We start from the raw sequence: 20,862 nt of genomic DNA, 5'->3' as shown, positions 1-20,862 counted from the left end.
GATTCGTGTCCAGGGCAAGAGATCCTTGGGCATACGCGTCAGACACGCTGGTGGCTCCATGGGATCAGTACCAGCTGATCTGTGCATTTCCTCCGCTGAAACTGTTACCATGTCTGCTCCTCAGAGTGGAGGCCGAGGGGATCCCAGTAATACTGATTGTCCCAGATTGGCCCCAGCATGCTTGGTACGCAGACCTAGTGTTCCTGGTGGTGGACGCCCCATGGCAACTGCTGTTACGAGAGGACCTTCTGTCTCCAGGTCCGATTCTCCATCCTGCTTTACCATCGCTGGTTTTAACGGCATGGCTATTTGAGAGCCAGGTGTTGAGGAACTGGGGTCTTTAGGACTTTAGTTGATTACAACTATGCTGAGAGCACGGAAATCTTCTTCTTGGAAGATATATCATCATACCTGGAAGGCCTACTTCTCCATGTGTGAGGAGAAAGGATGGCATCCGCGCTCTTTTTCTATATCCAGGATCCTGTTGTTTCTACAGCAAGGAGTAGACCAGAAATTGGCTTTAAGCACCATTAAAGGACATATATCAGCTTTGGCTGTCTTTTTTTTTTTTTTTTTTTTTGTGATCCCTGGCGTCTCATCTCTAGTGAGCACTTTTGTTCAAGGGGTCCGACATGTAGTTCCTCCGGTGCGTCCACCGTAACCCCCATGGGATCTGAACCTGGTGTTATCGGTGCTTCAAAAACCGCCATTTAAAAATATCAGAGATCCCTTTGTTGACTCTTTTCCAGAAAGTGGTCTTTCTAGTGGCCATTACTTCGGCCAGGAGGGTTTCGGAACTGGCGGCCTTGTCTTGAAAGTCGCCCTGTCTGGTTATCCACAAGGATAAGGTGGTGTTGTCTCCGCAACCTTCTTTTCTGCCGAAGGTGGTTTTGTCATTTTACATCAATGAAGACATTGTGTTACCATCTCTGTGTCCTAAGCCGACACATTCTAAGGAGGTGGCCCTTCATTCCCTGGACGTGGTTCGGGCTCTGAGGGTGTATTTGTCTGCTACAGCTCCCTTTCGGAAATCGGACTCCTTGTTTGTTTTGGTGGCTGGTCTGAAGAAAGGCATGGCGGTCTCGTCTGCAACTATTTCCAGGTGGATCAGACAGATTGTACTACAGGCCTACGCCTTGAAGGGACAGGTGCCCCCCTTTCTGGTCATGGCCCACTCCACAAGGGCAATTCGGAATGTCTTGGGCCTTCCGAAATCAAGCATCTGCCACTCAAGTGTGTAAAGCGGTGACTTGGTCGTCTGTTCACACTTTACAAAATTTTACAAGGTAGATGTCAGTGCATCGGCTGATACCTATTTTGGCCGCAAAGTTTTGCAGGTGGCTGTATAATTGCAATTGCACTTAAATTTTTCCTGTTTTTTGGGTAAAAATGCAGTACTTTTAAGTAAATGCACTGTTGCATTTGTTACCGCAGTTCTGGTCGGTTTGGAGGTAGTGCCACTCAGTTGAGGAGCACCCTGTTTTTTTGTGGGTAAAAAAAGTTTTGGTTATTCCCAAACACTGTCGTTTTTGTGGGTAAAGGTTATACTAGCTCCCACATGCCATTGTGGGTAAAGTTTTATGCTGTTTTCCCACCCCCCGTTTTGGCACTGCTTGGGGGCGTCCCAATGGTCTATGAGAGGAGCTGTATTAGTCGGTGAACTTAAGAGAGAATAGGATTTTTTGTACTCACCGTAAAATCCTTTGTAGTTCACCGATTGACACAGCACCCGCCCCTCCTATTTTTCTTTACGTTATACTGCTTGTTGACGTACTGAAGCTGCAAGGCAGGCTGTGGGGTTGTTACCTAAGGGACCGCCTTAGTTCTCGTTTTTATATTACATGTTAACATGTTATGCCTAGTCCTCTCCTGAAGGTGGTGTAGCAACCTAATGGTCTAAGAGGGGAGCTGTGTCAGTCGGTGAGCTACAGAGAAAAGGATTTTATGGTGAGTACAAAAAATCCTATTTTTTAGCCAGTTTTCTATCCATTTGCAAACTGATATTTCCAGGCCTGTAGACTTTACCTTACACATGCCGCCTGTGGGGAACTGTGTTGTACACAATAAACGATACATAAGGATGTTACTCCATCGCTGTAGGAGGTGATTTCACCACCACAGTTAAAAAAAAAAAAAGAGAGCATATACTCCGAAGCATGGGGGCAGCAGGGGTGGATGAGCGATTTGCTCCTAACTTTTGGGGTTAAATCTTTTTCAGCCTCGCAGTCTAAGAAATGGCTGGTACAAATATCTTACAGAGATGATTCGTGCCTCTTTCAAGCGTGCCTTTTTCATGCGTTTCCTGTACATGTACAGATACAGAAATTCAAGAGATCCATTCTAGATCTAAAATAATCTAAATCAGTTCCTGAAGATTCGCTCCTTTCGATCAGGTCAGTAGCTTCTATCCTACAAGGAGGAAAACTTCTGGCACCTATCAGCATCAGGGATGCATATCTTCATGTCCATGTATTTCCCGCTCACCAAAGGTTTCTGCGGTTTGAAGTAGAACAGCAGCATTTTAGTTTATAGCCTTGCTCATCGGGCCAGCTACAGCACCTCGAGTGTTCACAAAAGTGCTAGCCCCACCTCTAGCCAGGTCAAGGGCACAGGGCTTAAACAGTCTTGGCATACCTAGACGATCTATTGCTAATAGACCAATCGGTGTTCGGAGTAAGGTGTACGCATTACAACCAGTTACCTGGAAAAGTCTGGGTTACGTTCTCAACCTAGTGAAGTCTCCCTTAAAATGAAAAAGGGTTAAAAACGGCTGGCGGCACTGCCCATTGTTTTTAATGGGCACGGGCACTTTAGGAGTGGTGTGTACACCGCTCCTGAAGTGCCTCAAAGATGCTACTTGCGGGACTTATTTTAGCGTCTTGCCAGCGCACGGCTCCAGTGTGAAAGCCCTTGGACTGGAGTGACAGGAGAGGCGCTTTACAGACACTTTGCAGAGATCAATGAAAGCCATTGTGGCAGATGTTGCCACATAACAGCCGCTAGGACAATAATAGCTCGGAATTGACGAAAAGCAAAAATCCATACAATGGGACTGTGAGATGAACGAAATGCAATCCATGGAACAAATGATTAACTTTGAGGAGAGTTTATAGAATCAAAATCAAAAAGCATGGCAGCAATGGGAAGAGTTTCAGGCCTTGGCAATTTTTATACAATATCTATAAATGGGACCATATCTCTCCCCCCCCCCCCCCCCCTTTTGTTTTTGGTTTAAAATGTCTAGGGAAGATTGGCGAGTAGAAAAAGAAGGAATGAAATTAAATGTAAATGATGTAAGAGTTTCAGACAGAAATAGAATTGATAAGTTGAAATTATTATGGGATCCTTTGTCGAAGATATAGTATGATATCCAATTTTATAATATGATCAAAGTATATATAGATATATCTATATTTGTATAAGTGTTTTAAAATTAATAAAGAGAGATTGAAGACTAAGCTTTTACTTGTCTATGGAGATGCTGACATTGGAGCACATCATGTGATGGGAGGCAGATATAAATATCTCACCCCATATCCCTTCTTTGATCTCTCTCTGTATTGCTAGCTTTAGGCTGCTGTCAATCAATAAATGCATGCAATGCATGCTTGATCTAGACTAATTTTACATGCATTTTACAAGCACTGAAATACCTTGTTGAAATGACTGGAGTGGAAAATGTCAGTGGACCAAAAATGCATTGATGACATGTTCTGTATTTTTATATTTGGCTTAACAATAGCTACTATTAATTCTAACTGTGCACAAACTATTTGCTGTTGTATCCCTTTTTAACCAATTTTGTAAGATCAAATATATTTTATTTACAGCTGATTTTGGAGTATCTGCTCAGATTACAGCCACCATAGCCAAACGGAAATCTTTTATTGGAACTCCATACTGGTAAGGCTTTTCTTTTCCAGAAGTTATCTTTAATGGCTCAGTTTTATCCAAAAAATTGTTATAGGTTGGTAGATTTAAAGGGTAAGTTCACCTTTTAGAATTTTTATTTTTATAAATGCACATAATTTTGCTGCGAAAAATGTGAATTTACAGTTTTTTTTCCACAGGATTCTGCAAAGCATTGCACCTGTAAATGCCGCAGATGTCAGGAAGTTATAGTTAAAGACATGACTTCCCCTATATATTGGCTTCAGTTCTTGGTTTTTAATAACACTATCCACAGTATGTAGCACATTTTGCGGTTACGCAGAGGATTTTGGAGTTTTTCACTTCATTATGTTAAACCTTGCCAACTTGACTGCAATATTGCTTGATGCAAGCATTTCTTCCTATCTAGATAACTGTATAACTCCAGACGATGCTTTTCCACCAAAACACATAAAGTACATTGCTGTACTTGTGCATCCATCTTCTATAGAAACACAGCCACAAGTCAGTGCCTAAGCTATACTGGCACATATATCCGGACATACAATACCCCATACAATCTGCCCTCCATTCCATGAGTCCCCCGCTAGGGATGCCCTCACTTGGCAATGGTGGATCACAGGTGCAAGGGAATGTGCTGGGGCAAAAGGGCCAAATAACGTGTGTGCTTCCTCTACAGGAAAGTCAAATCACTGCTCAGGATGATAGCCGTTTCCTTGTTCTGGAACAATGTTCTATTTTAACACTGCTCACCTTATCTGACTATATGTAGCCTGTTTGACAAAAGTAGATTTCTGAGCCACTATGCCTAATTTTTATTTTATTTTTTATTGGAAAAATCGTAACACTTCTAGAACCTTCGGTTTCCAGGAGCCAAAAAGGCTACATTTTCTCTATTTCCCCTGACCATGTTCAGGATTCAGAAGTGAAACCTCTTTTCCTTGGAAGATATTATGCAGAAACGTATTGAGGATCCTGATTTTCTAGCAGAAACTGCAAAGGACTTCCCTTCCCCTGCATTGTACAGCCTCATACACACGATAGGACTTTGTACAAACTTTCCCTTGGATTTTTGTACAAAGGGCGTCGGCCCTGAACTTGTATTGCATACACACAGCAGGACTTTTTCAGCCAACCTTCACCAAATCATGTGGTTTTTCTGCTCTTTACTGCCACCTTTGGTCAACTTCTGTATTGTCGTCTGATCTTTTGCATTGGTTCTGAGCATGCCTGTTTTGTACTTTGTGGTTTTCTGTACACACGATCAGACTTTGCTCCATCGGACTTTTGTTGCCAGAAAGTTTGTCCGTTCGCACAGCCAACAAAAGTCTGATGAAAACCAAAAAAGTTTGTCCGATGGAGCGTACACACGGTCGGATGTTGCTCCAAAACAGCTAATTTGCATGTTTGTTGTCAAAAAGTCTGATCGTGTGTATGGGCCTTATGAATTACAAGCTGCAGCTTCATGCCATATACTTTCTGCTGTGGGCACACTTGTGCATGATTGCCTTTGCTTAACAACACCTGACTTTTTACAACTCAAACAAGCCCCCTTGGGGACTAAAACAATGGCAAAATCCAGAAAGACTTTTTCCCAATGCATGGATTGGTTGTGCAGTTCATGGAGACTGGCCCAATCCTGAAAAAAAATTCTCTCCTCCTAAGTTTTTTATTTTTTTTTTGCTGAAATGTATCCTACAGAATAGGCATTAAGAAATTTGCTGGTCCAGTAGGTGTACGTTTCTAGAAAGTCCTTTATGCATATACACAAGAGTTTGTGATTTAAAAGCTTAGCCTGCTGACCTTGCTTGTAAAAAACTTCTTCTATGCATGTTCTTTGACAAAAAATGACTATTTTGGGAATCCCTTGATACATTTTTAAGGAAGTCACTGGGGATAAGGTGCTGCTTTGGTTATAGTCTGTCATTTCAAAGTGATGCAAAATAGATTCTACCTCAGCCCCCTTCTTACGTTTTGCTTTCCAATGTTCCAGCTTCAGACCAAAAGGGGGTAAGTTTATTGACTGCCTTCCATCAACTTAAAAGTGTCTCAAAATCCTTAGACCCCTTTCACACTGGGGTAGTTTCAGGCGCTTTAGCGCAGCAAATAGCCTCTGCTAAGCACCTGAAAATCGCCTGCTATTTGTTCCAGTGTGACATTTCACACTCGGCAGTTCACTTGCGGGACATTCCGGAAAGTGCTGCAAGCAGCATCTTTGGGGCAGGCTTGGGAGTACTGTATTTAGTGCTCCCAAAACGCCTTGCCCATTGGAATGAATAGGCATCGCTTTCAAAGCACCTGTAAAGTGATTTGTATGCGCCGCAAAACTGGAGTTTTTAACTCCTTTTCTGGGGTTATAATCATCCTGCTAGCAGCCGAAAAATGCAAAAGCAATGCTAACGGTTGGCGCTCGCAGTGTGAAAGGGGTTTGCATATAACAAGTGAAGTGACTAGCCGACATGTGATACACATAGATGAAACAAATCTTCCTCCTTTAAGTTGTAACTGCTTATCTGCAGCCATCTGACCTGTACAGCCTTTTACAACACATAGAATTTACACACAATCTGCCAGCATCTCTCTGCAGCACAAAGCAGGGGGTGTGGATCTGAAATTCACACAGTGAAGATCTGAGAGAGGACAGCTCTGAACCTGATTGAAAGAGACACCCCCCACACACTACCTTGAGGACAAGCACAGCTGTGGCTGAAACATATTGCCAGGTGAAATAGAAAATAAAATGTGTGTGGCTGCCCCTTTAACACCTCAATACAGGGCACCTACACCCCTCCACCCCCCCCCCCCCGCCCAGGCCATTTTTCACACTTTAAATGACAATTGAGCAGTCATGCTACACTTCACTTTAACCATGTGAATTTTTATAATTTTTTTTCACTGAAAAATAGCTTTCTTTTGGTGGTATTTAACCACTTGCCGACCAGCTGCCACAGTTGCACTGTGGCAGAATGGCATGGCAGGTTGAAACAATGTTATGCACCCCCTGCTCACCCACAGAGCCGATGCGAGTGGCCATTAGTTGCAATCACCGCTGGGCTCCTGCAATCGCTCAAGGCACACGGAGAACCGGGATCTGTGTGTGTAAACACCTTTTCCAGTTCTCTGAGGGCCAAAGTGACATATCGTCTGTTCATACAGAGTATGGACATCAATCTATCTCTTCCCCTACACATTCTACTCCCCCCTTCAGTTAGAACACGCACTAGGGAACATATTAACCCCTTGAATGACCCATAGTGTTAACCCCTTCCCTGCCAGTGAAATTTTTTCAGTAATCAATGCATTTTTATAGCTCTGATGGCTGTAAAAATGCCAACGGTCCCAAAAATGTCAAAATTGTCATGCCATAAAACGATCCCCTATTTGATAGACGCTATAACTTTTGCGCAAACCAATCCATATACGCTTATTGCGATTTTTTTTTTTTTTTTTTTTACCAAGAATATGTAGAACAATACATATCGACCTAAACTGAGGAAACATATATTTTTTTATATATTTTGGAGGATATTTATTATAGCAAAAAGTAAAAAAAATATTGTTATAAACTACCACCAAAAGAAAGCTCTATTTGTGGGAAAAAAAGGATTTTGTTTGGGTGCAACAAAATTGTTTACAAGCCTTCACAGTTAAAATATATACCCAAGTTCTGTGTGTACAGAAACGGTGAGATCAAACATATAACAATTTATATAAAAATCATATACATAAAAAGAAGAAATCGCATACATAAAAAAATCGCATACATAAAAACAAGGTATTCCATATGCATATATATACCAAGGAGAGGAGGGGGAAGGGCATTGGCATTGGGATCGCAGTCCTTCCAGGAGTGAAACAAGGAAAGAAATGAGATCACTAATATATAAGCGAGAACTATTTTAGAGGATAGTATGGATCTCGATTTCCTCATTGAGGCCATTAGGAGCGAGGCTGTCCAAAGAAAAAATCCAATATGTTTCGTGCTCACATAATCTGGAGAAGTGTTCTGCTTCAGACACCCCCGCTGGTATGGACTCGATGACCCAAACTTGTAGGCCCATGGTGGATCGATCATGAAATTCTAAAAAGTGTCGGGGTACACTATGTTTGTCTGAACCTACTTCAATCAGTCATCTATGTTTGCCGAAACGCTGTCTAAGAGGGCAGATGGTCCGGCCTACATACAGCATTTTGCAGGGATAGGTGAGGCAGTACATGACATAGTTGCTGGAGCAGTTGTGGAACTGGGTTGCTGAGTGTATGATACCCTTATGGGTAAAGCTCTTCTGGCCATGATTGATTCTTTTCTTTGAATGGATTCTATTGGTTGGGTGCCTCCAAAATGGAGGAAGGGGACAAATACTGAATACACCCATCTATATTCGCAATTGCGTTCATTTAAAATGGGAATCCACAATATCGGGCATTGTTTATTACAATACAATTGATAAAACATGTTTAAAAAAAACAAGCATAATACTTCAAACCTCCTTATGATATACACAACTATAATTGTCATAGATGTGAAGTCCTAGATATTGGCTCCCTCTAGTGGAGGTCGATTAACTCTATCTTGGAAGGATATAACTATTAGCCCCATACTAGACTGGGGCCATGGATTCCACTGGATATACTAAAGTGGGAACCATTTGACTAAAACAAAGGTGAATATGGAGGGATTTGTATAAAAATACCAAAAACATAGGAGTAATTACATATTATAAAAAATTGTGTATGTGTGTGTGTGTGTGTATATATATATATATATATATATATATATATAAACCAAATTCCCTGATAAGGTAAAAATATATATTTTCTTTGTATAGCAAAGAAATATTATACCCTATAAGTGAGTATAAATTAGTAGTTCAAATTAAAAAGGCTCCCCATGTATGGTGGGCCCTTTACAAAGAGACAGTGAGCTAATAGAAGTACAGGACCCCAAGCAGAAAATTGTCAATAGTCAGTGATAAAACACTTTAGGTCTTTATATTAATTTTTAAACCCTAATGCCCCATACACACTATCAGATTTTCTGCTGATCAAAACTCCTAAGGTTCGACCTTGTATTATATGGTTTTGGTAAATCTGAAGGCAAAAACTTAGGAGAAAAACTGATAGTGTGTATGGGGCTTAAGGATATAAAGCTTGGAGCCTGTATATTCAGTGTCTACATTTGGGAGACCTTCTTTTAATATTGTCTAAATGTTCTCCCACCCTCTTGGCCAACGTTCTAGTGGTTTGACCTATGTACTGAAGGTTACAAGGACACATTAGCAGATAGGTGACATATCTACTGTCACAAGTTATGAGTTGTCTTATATCATATTGCTTCCCCATGACGACCGAAGAAAATCATTTTTTTTTCTGCCTGTAACTGTATTACACGCCTTGCACCTCTATACAATAGTCCAAAAAAGTGGGGCGTCTCTCTTGGGAGGTTTAGTTACATTTTTGGCCGACATAGTGTGTAGTTCTGGGGCCTTCCTATAGATGAACTTGGGTTTGATTGGGAGGATTTTTTTTCAAAGTATGTTCTTTTAGTAATATACCGTATTTATCGGGGTATAACATGCACCCCAAGTTTAGGAGGGCATTTTAAGGAAAAAAAGTTTTAGGAGGGAAGTTTAAGGAAAAAAAACCTTACATTTTAAATGCCCGTCAATGCAGCCTTATCAGTGTGCATCTGCAGCCTTGTCCATCATTGCAGAATAATCAGTGTCATTTGCAGCTTGCCCACCATCATTTGCAGCTTGCCCAGCGCTGTTTGCAGCCTTGCAGAGTGTCATTTGCAGCTTGCCAGTGTCATTTGCAGCTTGCCCAGCGCCGTTTGCAGCCTTGCCAGTGTCATTTGCAGCTTGCCCAGCGCCGTTTGCAGCCTTGCAGAGAGTCATTTGCAGCTTGGCAGTGTCATTTGCAGCCTTGCCCATGTTTAAATTTCCTGCCGCCGAGACAGACCGAGCGAGTGCCGCCGAAAAAGACCGAGCCGACTGCTCGGCTCCGCTCGTAGTCCCGCCTCCCTGCTGTTTCTGGAGCGAGCGCTGCCGAAAAAGACCGAGCCAACTGTACTCGGTCTTTTTCGGCGGCGCTCAGTATTTTAGACTCACAGACAGTGGGGATTGGCGTATAACATGCACCCATGACTTTCCCCCGATTTTAAGGGGGAAAAAGTGCGTGTTATACGCCGATAAATATGGTACTCTGTTTTTTTCACCTCCTTATATTGGACTCCATGCCCAATGGGTTAAGGCAGTGCTGGAAAATCATGGTGGCCACACACAATATTGCTGCTTTGGGCCCAATTTGGACATTTTCACTTAGGGTTGTACTTACTTTTGTTGCCGGCGGTTTAGACAATAATGGCTGCGTTGAGTTATTTTGAGGGGACTGCAAATTTTACACTTTTATACAAACTATACACTCACTACTTTACATTGTAGCAAAGTGTAATTTCTTCAGTGTTGTTACATGAAAAGATGATATGATAAAATATTTACAAAAATGTGTGTACTCACTTTTGTGAGATGCTGTTTTTATCTGTGTTTTAGACAGAAGCACGAAAAGACAAGAGTAAAAGAGAGAGCTCACTGGCCCTAGTGCGACATAGTTAAAAAAAAAAAAAAAAAAAGATATACAAATTATTGGTACATAGTAGATGAGGTTGAAAAAAGACACAAGTCCATCAAGTATACTCACCTTGGGTAGATAAAAACAAGCGCATCCATGGGGACTGTGGTTGCTTTCTTGAGTCCATAAATCCAAACTTGATGTAAAGCGAACTGAGTCTGCCCAATAGTCTACAAGCTGCTGCCAACAAACTGCACGAGAGCTGCCTGCTCTCGGCGAGGATCCTGGAAAGCAGAGAGACTCCACACAAGGACACGTGCATGTAATCCTCAGAAGCCAGCTGATAAATGACGCTTGGTGGTTGCTATGACTACACGTTTGAGGGCGTGGTCTCCTTAAGGTTTACCATGTGGTCTTATTGCACGGATAAACCTTTGTCACACCTTACTGATTTAACCCCTACAATTAGGATCTCAATGGCTCCTTTCCATACATATACTCTATTGACGGATTATTGTGGAACTGTTTTGGCTTTTATATCCATCAGCTTATTGCCTTCATTGATTTTCTGGACTTCATCGTGTTTTTTTTACTTTTAGACAGAAGCACAAATCATTTGGCAAGTAAAAGTTCCTAAGTATTTAACTGTATACTTGCTTGGGGTTTAGTTCCAAGCAGTAGTAAAAGAAAACGATTAAGAGCTGGTTCACACTACCGCAAATTCAGATGCGACTTCTGTACCACACAGAATCACATGAAAATGAATTATTCTCTCAATGATGCCCATTCACATTAATGGAGAACATGCTTTTTGGAAAAGGTGCCGGTGGAACTTTGGTGCGGTTGCTGAACAATTTTGGTGCCATGAACTGGAAAGCACCAAAATGCCTGTACATTCATGTTTGTTTCATCTTTGCATGTACCCCCCCCCCAACTGAGTTTAGGCCACATGCCCACAACTTTGAGGGGGGGTAGGCACCCATAAGTCATCATGATTAATGTGGATTTGCATCTACTAGGCAAAGTGATCGACAATAAATGTACAAATTGGGGGACTTTTTTCTTTTGAATAAAGGATTGTCAAAAACTGTTTATTATTTACCACTGAATTTTTGTGTGTGAATGAATATTATTTATTCACAATTAAATGGGGGGGGGGGGGTGTATCTGAATTAAGTAGTCTCCTTCCCCTACTAAAATCGCTAACAGCATGAAAAACGCATCAACATGCACCAATGCCACACTACAAAATTGCACTGAAGTCACAACTGCACTAGTATGAACCTAGCCTAAATGCAACAGTTCTGAATTTTCATATTTGAGTAACACATTTATTTTTTATTTGATATTCTCAGGATGGCTCCTGAAGTTGCTGCCGTGGAAAGAAAAGGTGGTTATAACCAGTTATGTGATATCTGGGCTGTTGGCATTACAGCCATAGAACTTGCAGAACTGCAACCTCCAATGTTTGATTTGCATCCAATGAGGTATTTTGTTTTAATTTTGTCTAGTGTTCTTGCTTTATTGATAGATGTGTGTGTGTGTGTGTGTGTGTGTGTGTGTGTGTATATATATATATATATATATATATATATCGTATATACTCGAGTATAGGTCGATCCGAATATAAGCCGAGGCCCTTAATTTACCACAAAAAAACTGGGAAAACTTATTGACTCTTGTGTAAGCCGAGGGTGAGACATGCAGCAGCTACTGTTACAGCTTAAAAGAGTGGAAAAGAGGGTCAACAATGCCCATCTGCAGCGCATACCTCCCTGTGTCCCTCCCTGTGTCCCTCCCTGTGTCCATCCCTGTGTCCCGTCCATCCCTGTGTCCCCTGTGTCCCGTCCATCCCTGTGTCCCGTCCATCCCTGTGTCCATCCCTGTGTTCCGTCCATCCCTGTGTCCCGTCCCTCCCTGTGTCCATCCCTGTGTCCCGTCCCTCCCTGTGTCCATCCCTGTGTCCCGTCCCTCCCTGTGTCCATCCCTGTGTCCCGTCCCTCCCTGTGTCCATCCCTGTGTCCCGTCCCTCCCTGTGTCCATCCCTGTGTCCCGTCCATCCCTGTGTCCATTGCAGCCTACCTGTGCCAATCTGCAGCCTCTTTGCCTTCTGCAGCCTCTGTGTGCCATGCCGCACCTCTCCTCCTCGTCTGACAGACGGCGGCCATTCCACTGTTCAAAAGCCGCTCCTCTCTGTCTGTGATAGGCGGAACACTCAATTTCCCAGCAGTCAGTGTTCCGCCTATCACGGACATCCTCTCATCGTCGTCCGTAGTATGAGAATGAGCGGATGTCGGTGATAGGCGGAACACTGACTGCTGGGAAATTGAGTGTTCCGCCTATCACAGACAGGGAGGCGCGGCTTTTGAATAGTGGAATGGCCGCCGTCTGCCTACCTGATCTGCGTGACTCGAGTATAAGCCGAGGGGGGCACTTTCAGCCTAAAAAAAGGGGCTGAAAATCTCGGCTTATACTCGAGTATATACGGTACACACATTTTATTTATTTTTATTCATACTGCTGAAAAAGAAGTCAAGATAAATGAAATTCATGTTTTATATGCAGGTATTGAGTTCCAAGCAGAGAATGGTCCTGCATTTGCTTAATATATTTAATATATTTATAGCTTGTACAAATTTTGCATATTGGAAGACTATTTTCTCTCTGTGCTTTTGTGGAGATTTAGTGTTTTGTTCCATCTTTCTTTCATAAACATACAAATAAATTAACTGGCTTCATTGATTTGGCTGGCTTTACACAGTATGTCAATGCAGATACTTTTACAGTTGGGAAGATTTTAGTTTTTAAGCCCCACCAGAAAAATTATCAAATCGTATTTTATTTCTGTTTTTGAATACACAAATGAGTATTATTTTTTTCTAGGGCCTTATTTTTAATGACTAAAAGTAACTTCCAGCCACCAAAGTTAAAAGACAAGATGAAATGGTAAGTCAGTATTTCTCTTATGCAATGTCTCTTTTTTTTTTTTTTTTCTTTTTTTTTTGCTCACATTTTTATTTTTTTGTATTTGTTGAACTTTTTTTTTTTTTTCATTAAAGGTCAAATAGTTTTCATCATTTTGTCAAAATGGCACTTACAAAAAATCCTAAGAAAAGGCCAACAGCTGAAAAATTGTTACAGGTAATGTAATACTGTGCATTTTATAGTAATAGTACATTATTGCATTTGTTTTTGAGACCGTAAAGATATTGTATTAGGATGATGATATCAGACATCCCAACCTGCAAAAACTCATTTCAGGGAGGTGGGCATGGCTTAAACTGTGCTACATATTGAGCGTAGCCTAAATGGAGTGTGGATTTATAGAGTCTGAGATGACTTGCATAGTGCAGAATGTAGTAAAGTTAAATAGAGAATGTACGGTGCAGAGTGTATTGCGGTGGGTAGTATGTGCAGGAGAGGTATGCGGAGTGTATGTAGGTGTGTATAATGTGCATGTGAGCAGTGTGGTGTGTACAGCGGTGAGTAGTTCTTTATTTTTATTATTATTTTTTTACAATTTTATTTTTTGTTTTTCACAATGATTGGGGGGGTTAGTGGACGGTGTCAGTAGAGCAGTGTCAGTAGATTTTTGTTATTTTCTTTATTATTTTTTACAATTTTGTTTATTATTTTCTTTAAATAATTTGGTGTGGAGAATGTGACGGTGTCTGGAGGCTCCCGCACCTAGCGGGAGACTTGAGATGTCTATGATATGATTCACCCAAACCTGTATTTGTGAAAAGATTAGACAAGAACTGGGGCAGAGGGGGAACATTTTGATGGTCAGCAAGCAGCCATATTGCTATTATAGTATGACATTAAGACAGTCATGCCCAGCTGAAGCTCCACATCTCTCAGGACTCGGCTGATAAAGACACCCGCAAGACATGGGTAAACTGAAAATAATCTTACCATAGGCCTCAGTGACCCTGGGATAAATAAAATGGTCTTTGGTGCCGCCGAGGTAAAAATAAACTAAAGAGTGCCAAGGGTACACAGTCAAGAGGCCCTTGTAAAATGGCACAGCCTCCTTCCTCACACACATCTCGTGCTGCTAAGCAACTGCAGTTACCTCAGGATGAGGCTGATGAGCCTTGATTTAGGCCAGTGCACTTCTGACCTAGAAATCAGAGTGGATGACATGGAAACAAATGTATTGTCCTGTGATAATGAATTTGAGACTCTTAGGGTCCTTTCACATGGGGCGAATCAGTGCTGATCCGCCCCATGGATATCCGCTTGCTCAGCGGGGATCGCCGGAGCGATCTCCGCTGAGCAGGAAGAGGACAGGTCTGTCTCTGCACACTGCGCAGGGACGGACCTGTCACAGCGCCGCTCTCCCCTATGGGAGATCGGGTGACGACGGACCGCAGTGTCTGTCATCACCCGATCCGATGACGGATGGAAAAATAGCTTTTTCCTCCGTCACACTTTTTCGGAGCGGGTCGGATGTCAGCGGACTTGTCACCACTGACATCCGACGCTCCATAGACCTCTATGGAGCATCCGTTCAGGTCCGCCTGAAAAACTGACAGGCGGACCTGAACGTGATTATCCACCCCGTGAACATCTGCTTGCTCAGCGAGGATGGCTCCATTTATCTCTGCTGAGCCGGCGGATGACGGGACCGCCCTGTCAGATCTCCGCTCTCCTCTATGGGGGATCGGATGAACACGGACCGTCTGTCGGTGTTCATCCGATCCGCTCTGCAGACGGATATAAAAATAGGATTTTCCTCCGTCTGCAGAATCGGACCATAGCGGGGACGGATGATATCGAGTGTCAGCCGATGTTCATGAACCTTTTTCAGCCTCATAATCTGATAAATTGCTGATACAAACTCTTATGGAGATGGTTCATTCCACTTTCATGTTACCCCTAACGGAGTCTCCTGAAAGCTCGGTTTCTTCACTGGGTTCCTTAAAACCTTCTCAGCCTTTGCATGCGTTTCCTGTCCATGCATTATTAGAACAGCTTGTTTTTGCTCAATTGGATCACCCGGATAAGCATTTTCTCCCTCCTAAGAGATTTTCAGTTCTCTATACCTTGGAGAAGAAATTCACCAAGAGATGGAAAGTACCAGCAGTTGACGCTGCAATTTCCACTGTGAATAAAAGCCTAACTTGTCCTGTATACAATTCACAAATGCTAAAGGATCCAACATATACGTTGGAATCTCTGTTAAAATCTTTTTCCTCGGCAGGTGCCATTACTCAGCCTGCAGTCACTGCAATAGGTGTCTGTCAATCCCTAAAGGACCAATTTAGACAGGCCCTTAAAGAGAAAGTAAACCCTGATGAGTTTACTTCCTCTTTCATTCCCTGCAAAGGCAAAGCATAATGGACTACTATGCATCGCATAGTAGCCCATTAGGTGTCACTTACCTGACACAGGAGCCAGCGAAGCCGCCGCTGTCCCCTGTAGTCCGCCGCATCCATCTTCTTGGTGGGGTCTCGCAGCTCCGCCGCTGTCATTCAGCGAAGCCGCGATGACGTCACTCCCGCGCATGCGCACGGGAGCCGACATGCGCGGCAGCTCCGTCGCTGAGAATGCCACGCTCAGTGCGCCTGCGCACCGCTGTCTACGGCGCATGCGCCGTAGACAGCGGTGCCCGTTTTCGGGCAAATATCTCCTAAACCATATAGGTTTAGGAGATATTGCTTGGACCTACAGGTAAGCCTTAATCTAGGCTTACCTGTAGGTCAAAGTGGTTTGTAAGGGTTTACAACCACTTTAATGAGGTTCCTGTGCAACAAGCCTGGGAATTGGCTGAACTACCAAAAGCATTATGCTTTGCCATAGATGCCTTTTAAAGATTCTATTCTTTATGGCGATCAAATCATTTACAAGTCAGTTTACAGCAAAGTTTACAAAAATACATGAGATTAGTACAATAAGAGACATGTAGCTTTACACTGCATTGTCAACATCTACTACTTTCAACAGGGTCCGTAGTTATTGTTGGTATTCCTTACTAGGATAACTGCCTCACTCGAACCAGTGAGTTCTAAATGATTATAATGTAAGGGTTTTCCCCAGTGGAAAGGGAAGGAAAAAAAGGGGGGGAGGCAAGGGGAGGGAAGGAACACAAGCTAGATTAAACTGGCCTTATAGGATATGTGGAGAGGAGGGGGGGAGGAAGGGGTGGCACCCCTGGCCTTATGGGTCCGTGGTCCACTCAGCCCTCAGCGGATCCAGACTAAGGCTCATTTTCAGGGCTCGGCGGAGAAACTTCCAGTGGCAGGGATGCCCATGAATCTATCCATGAGGACCATATTTTGTCAAATTTACTTGGACAGTTCCTGTTGATATATGTTAACTTATATAGAGGTAGTACCACATTTAGAGTGTTTCTCCAGGTGGTGATGGTGGGCGGTGTGCTCGATTTCCATTTCAGCATAAGTTTCCTATGGATGTAGTAAGTGGAGTATGCTATAAACTATTTTGTATATTTCCCAATACCAGAGTCTGCAATTACTTTCAGTAGCATGGCTTGTGGGCTCAGTGGTAGCAAAGTTTCAGCCGATGTATTAATGTCCGCCAGGACCTGTTCCCAGAATTCTTGTAACCGAGGGCATGACCATGTCGTATGTATAAAGGAGGCCTCTAGGTCTCCACATCTAGGATAAGCTGGGGACCTATCTGAATAAATAGAAGCTAATCTATGTGGCGTGTAGTAGGCCCTGTGTAGGAATTTCAGTTGAAGGAATCGGTCTCTGGCGGAGATCATGGCTGAAACATAGGATGAAGCACAGATCTCCCATTCCTCCTTAAGAGATGGTAAATCTCTTTTCCCGTTTACAAATGGTTTAGTAAATTTTGTGGGCATGGATGCTGATATATGAAAGTATATTGAGTAAAGGGTGCTGCCAAAACTTTTGTGGTCAATAATTTTTCTACCGGATCTGACTCGAGGGGAATTCCACCGGGAAACTGGTGTTGGAATGCATTTCTCACTTGTAGAAAGCGAAAGAAGTTGGGCAGTTGGGCAGACTATATTTTTCTTTAAGTTCAGGGAATGTACTTAGCCTGCCCGATCATTAGGTGTTTCAGCCCAACTATACCCCTGTCTGCCTATACTTGAGGGTCAGGAACACTACGCAAGTGGGGGAGGTTGGGGTTGCCTCATAAGGGTGTGTGAGGTGAAATTTTCCCTGGGGAGCGATGTTGCCTTGGCTCTGTGCCAGACCGTAATGGTTGCGCGCATTAGGGTCGTCAAATTGGGATGGGCCTTTGGGACTCCACAAAACACAAGGTTGCTCAGTGTGGCATATGATCCTAGGATCGCAGCCACCAGGGTCACTGCTGGGTTGTCCCTGGGTTGCGAGAACCACCACCTGGCTGTCACCAATATGGCAGCCCAGTAATATTGTTCAAAATTAGGAAGGGCCAACCATTTAAAAGAGATATTGGCCGGTTGGAGGAACACAGTTCAGGATCCTTTCCAGGCTTAGGGAGGACAATCACAACCACCTCTGACATAGACGGGGGGAGAGTGCCACTCTCTAGGGCCTTCAGTAAGATCTCTCAGTAAATGGGCAAAAGGTCATCAGCATAATGTTTGTAGAATTCCACCGGGAACCCATTGGGTCCCGGTGTCTTCCCACTCTGCAAGGATTTAACCGCCATTTGGATTTCTTTGAGGGTGAGGGGGCTGTCCAGCCTCTCTCTAGTGGTTTCTGTAAGGCATGGCAGTTCTATTTTCTCCAGGTATGCCTGCAGCTCCCCCTCAGTACAGTGTATCCTAGGGCTATAAAGTTCTTTATAGTAGGCTGCAAACTGGGTGTTTATCTGGGATGAATCCATTAGGATCCCCCCATTATTAGACTGTATTCAAGATATGGACACTGGAGAGGAGTGCTCCCTCGACAACCAGACCAGCAGGCGACCACTCCTCTCACCCTGCTCAAAAATCCTCTGACTCTGATGGAGGAGGTGAATTTTTGTGGTGGATGTGCGCATGAGGGAAACCTCCTGAAGGGATGAATATGCCTGTGGGGTTTGGTCCCTAACGTAGGCAGCCTCCAGCTCCCCGGCCCTAAGCTCCTCCTCTTGGAGCTGTTTACGAGCTCCTTTGTGGACATTGCCAATGTGTTCCTGGAATTTACCCCTCATACAAATTTTGAATGCATCCCAAATGTCAGGGAGAGGGACAGACCTATCTCGGGTACTCCAGAACTCATTCATATCAGCCCTGCCTGGGACGTCTTCCCTCAAGTCAGACAGCCAGAATCTGGAGAGCCTCCACAGGCTCTCTGAAGCAGGACACCCCACTTCCAGGGAGACCGGGGCATGATCTGAGATTCCCCTGGGGAGTATAGTTACATAGTAAGGATGAATAAAGACACCAGTCCATCCAGTTCAACCTGAGTGTCTACAATTGTCCCTATCCCTGTACATTGCACACTCACATCGGTCCCTACCCTCAAGGAGCCCACAATCCAAGGTTCCCATTCATATACTAGGGCCGATTTTGGACAGAAGCCAATTAACCTACCCTCATGTCTTTGGAGTGTGGGAGGAAACCGAAGTACCAGGGAGAACATGCAAACTCCAGGCAGGTAGTGTCGTGGTTGGGATTCAAACCAGTGACCCTTTTTACTGCTAGGTGAGTGCTAACCACTACACCACTGTGCCGCAGGTTTGAGGTATGTGGAGTGGTATGCATGACCCACCCATCGCCTACAAAGACTTTGTCCCCCCCCCCCCCCCCCCAATCAGATGTGTCTCCTGAAGGATGCATATATGGGGAGACTGTCTCTGTAGGAACTGGAACACCATTGACCTTTTGATCTTAGAGTTCAGACCCCTGGTGTTCCACGACACTATTTTAATCAGAGACCTAGAGCCATGTTATCATGTTACATGCAGGAGGATTTGCTTCCACAGAAAGCCGACCGCTCACCATTCATGTTACCTTGTAAAGCAGAATCCAAGCAGTTTACTAGGCAAGTAAAACATTGGCTAAACTGACATTTGTATACAGCATTGCAATTACTTTGGTCAAACTTACTCTCATATGCTATGTTGCAAATAAACCAAACAAAAACCCCAACAAGTGTAGCATTTTAAAAATGAAGGTGCGAGGGGGGGAACCCTGCGGTCCCTGCATAGCCGGCATACGATGAGCTCTCTCAATGGTAAAGAAGAGGGAGTAGAGCGCCCTGGGGAGCAGCTCTTTGAGAAGGTACTCAGTAAAGGCAGTGGGGTCGGTACCTTCAGCTCCCTCCTGGAGACCGATGATGCATAGGTTGTTCCGCCTATTACTGTTTTTTGGCATCCTCTGCATGGCTTTCCAGGACCTTCACTCTGGTCATGAGTGTGTGTGTGCCTCAGGCAAAGATCAACTACATAAGAGAGCTGGTGTAGGTGGTCAGGTCAAAAGGCGATCACTCCATTCGCCTTTGCGTGAGGTTACTACGAACCTTGATGGCTTCATTCAAAGCAGTTCCATATGCCCAGTTCCATTCAAGACTGTTGCAAAACAGTATCCTGTCCACTTGGAACAAAACGATTCAAGCTTTAATCTTGCCAATGCGGCTGTCCCCAAGGGTGTCACAAAGACTCAATTGGTGGTTACTAACTCATAATCTGCTGAAAGGAAAATGCTTCAGACCAGTTATCTGGAAAGTGCTAACGACAGATGCCAGCCATTCAGGCTGTGGAGCAGTACTAGAAAAGATAACTGTCCAGAGACAGTGGTCAAGTGCTGAAAGAACTTTGCCCGTCAATATCCTAGAGATTCGGTCAGTGCGTCTGGCTCTAAAGGCCTGGACTGTTAAGATCCAAGCCCAAGAGTCTCCACACAGAGGTGAACCATATTCTAACTTTGGCAGAAAGAAATGTTCTGTGCCTATCGTCAGTCTTCATTCCGGGAGTAGAGGATTGTCAGGCGCACTACTTAAGTCGCCAGCAGTTATTCCCAGGGGAATTGTCTCTTCACTCCAACATATTTCGGACTGTTTGCCAAAGATGGGGGACTCCAGACGTAGATCTTCTAGCGTCCAGGTTCAACATGAAGTTAGTCAACCTTGTGCGCATGCGTTGGTGACCCCACGGGATCAGTTCTCACTGATCTATGCATGCCCCCCTATTCAGTTGCTACCTCGACGACTTAGCAGGATCAAGCTGGAAAGAAACCCTTTAATTCTGGTGGCACCAGCATGGCCCAGAAGATCATGGTATACAGAAATCGTAAAGATGGCAGTGAAGTGCCCATGGTCTCTCCCACTATGGCCAGATCTGCTCTCACAGGGACCAATATTCCATCCTACCTTATGGTCTCTAAATTGAATGGCTTGGCTATTGAAACCCACATTCAGAAGAAACGTGGGCTTTCCGAGTCAGTTATCTCTACCCTGATTAATGCAACGAAGCCAGCTTCCAGAACTATATATT

At 43.7% G+C, this 20,862-nt stretch overlaps 1 protein-coding gene across 4 annotated transcripts in view; it reads left to right on the top strand.

The window, feature by feature from the left end:
• The window catches only part of MAP4K3 (mitogen-activated protein kinase kinase kinase kinase 3), a 783,526-nt gene that overhangs the window by 278,450 nt on the left and 484,214 nt on the right, over nt 1–20,862 (top strand). For all 4 annotated transcript variants that reach the window (XM_077486491.1, XM_077486490.1, XM_077486493.1 and 1 more), the window contains exons 8-11: nt 3,831–3,903; nt 11,817–11,948; nt 13,345–13,407; nt 13,521–13,602. In XM_077486491.1, the coding sequence (XP_077342617.1) occupies nt 3,831–3,903; nt 11,817–11,948; nt 13,345–13,407; nt 13,521–13,602 (350 nt within the window). The remainder of the gene's footprint in view (nt 1–3,830; nt 3,904–11,816; nt 11,949–13,344; nt 13,408–13,520; nt 13,603–20,862) is intronic.

Source organism: Lithobates pipiens, unplaced genomic scaffold (assembly GCF_037356315.1).
Source record: "Lithobates pipiens isolate NorthernLeopardFrog02 unplaced genomic scaffold, aLitPip1_a1.2 Scaffold_18, whole genome shotgun sequence".
NCBI classification, from domain to species: domain Eukaryota; kingdom Metazoa; phylum Chordata; class Amphibia; order Anura; family Ranidae; genus Lithobates; species Lithobates pipiens.
The sequence above is the reverse complement of the archived record's forward strand: the minus strand, read 5'-3'. Positions and strand labels throughout refer to the sequence as shown.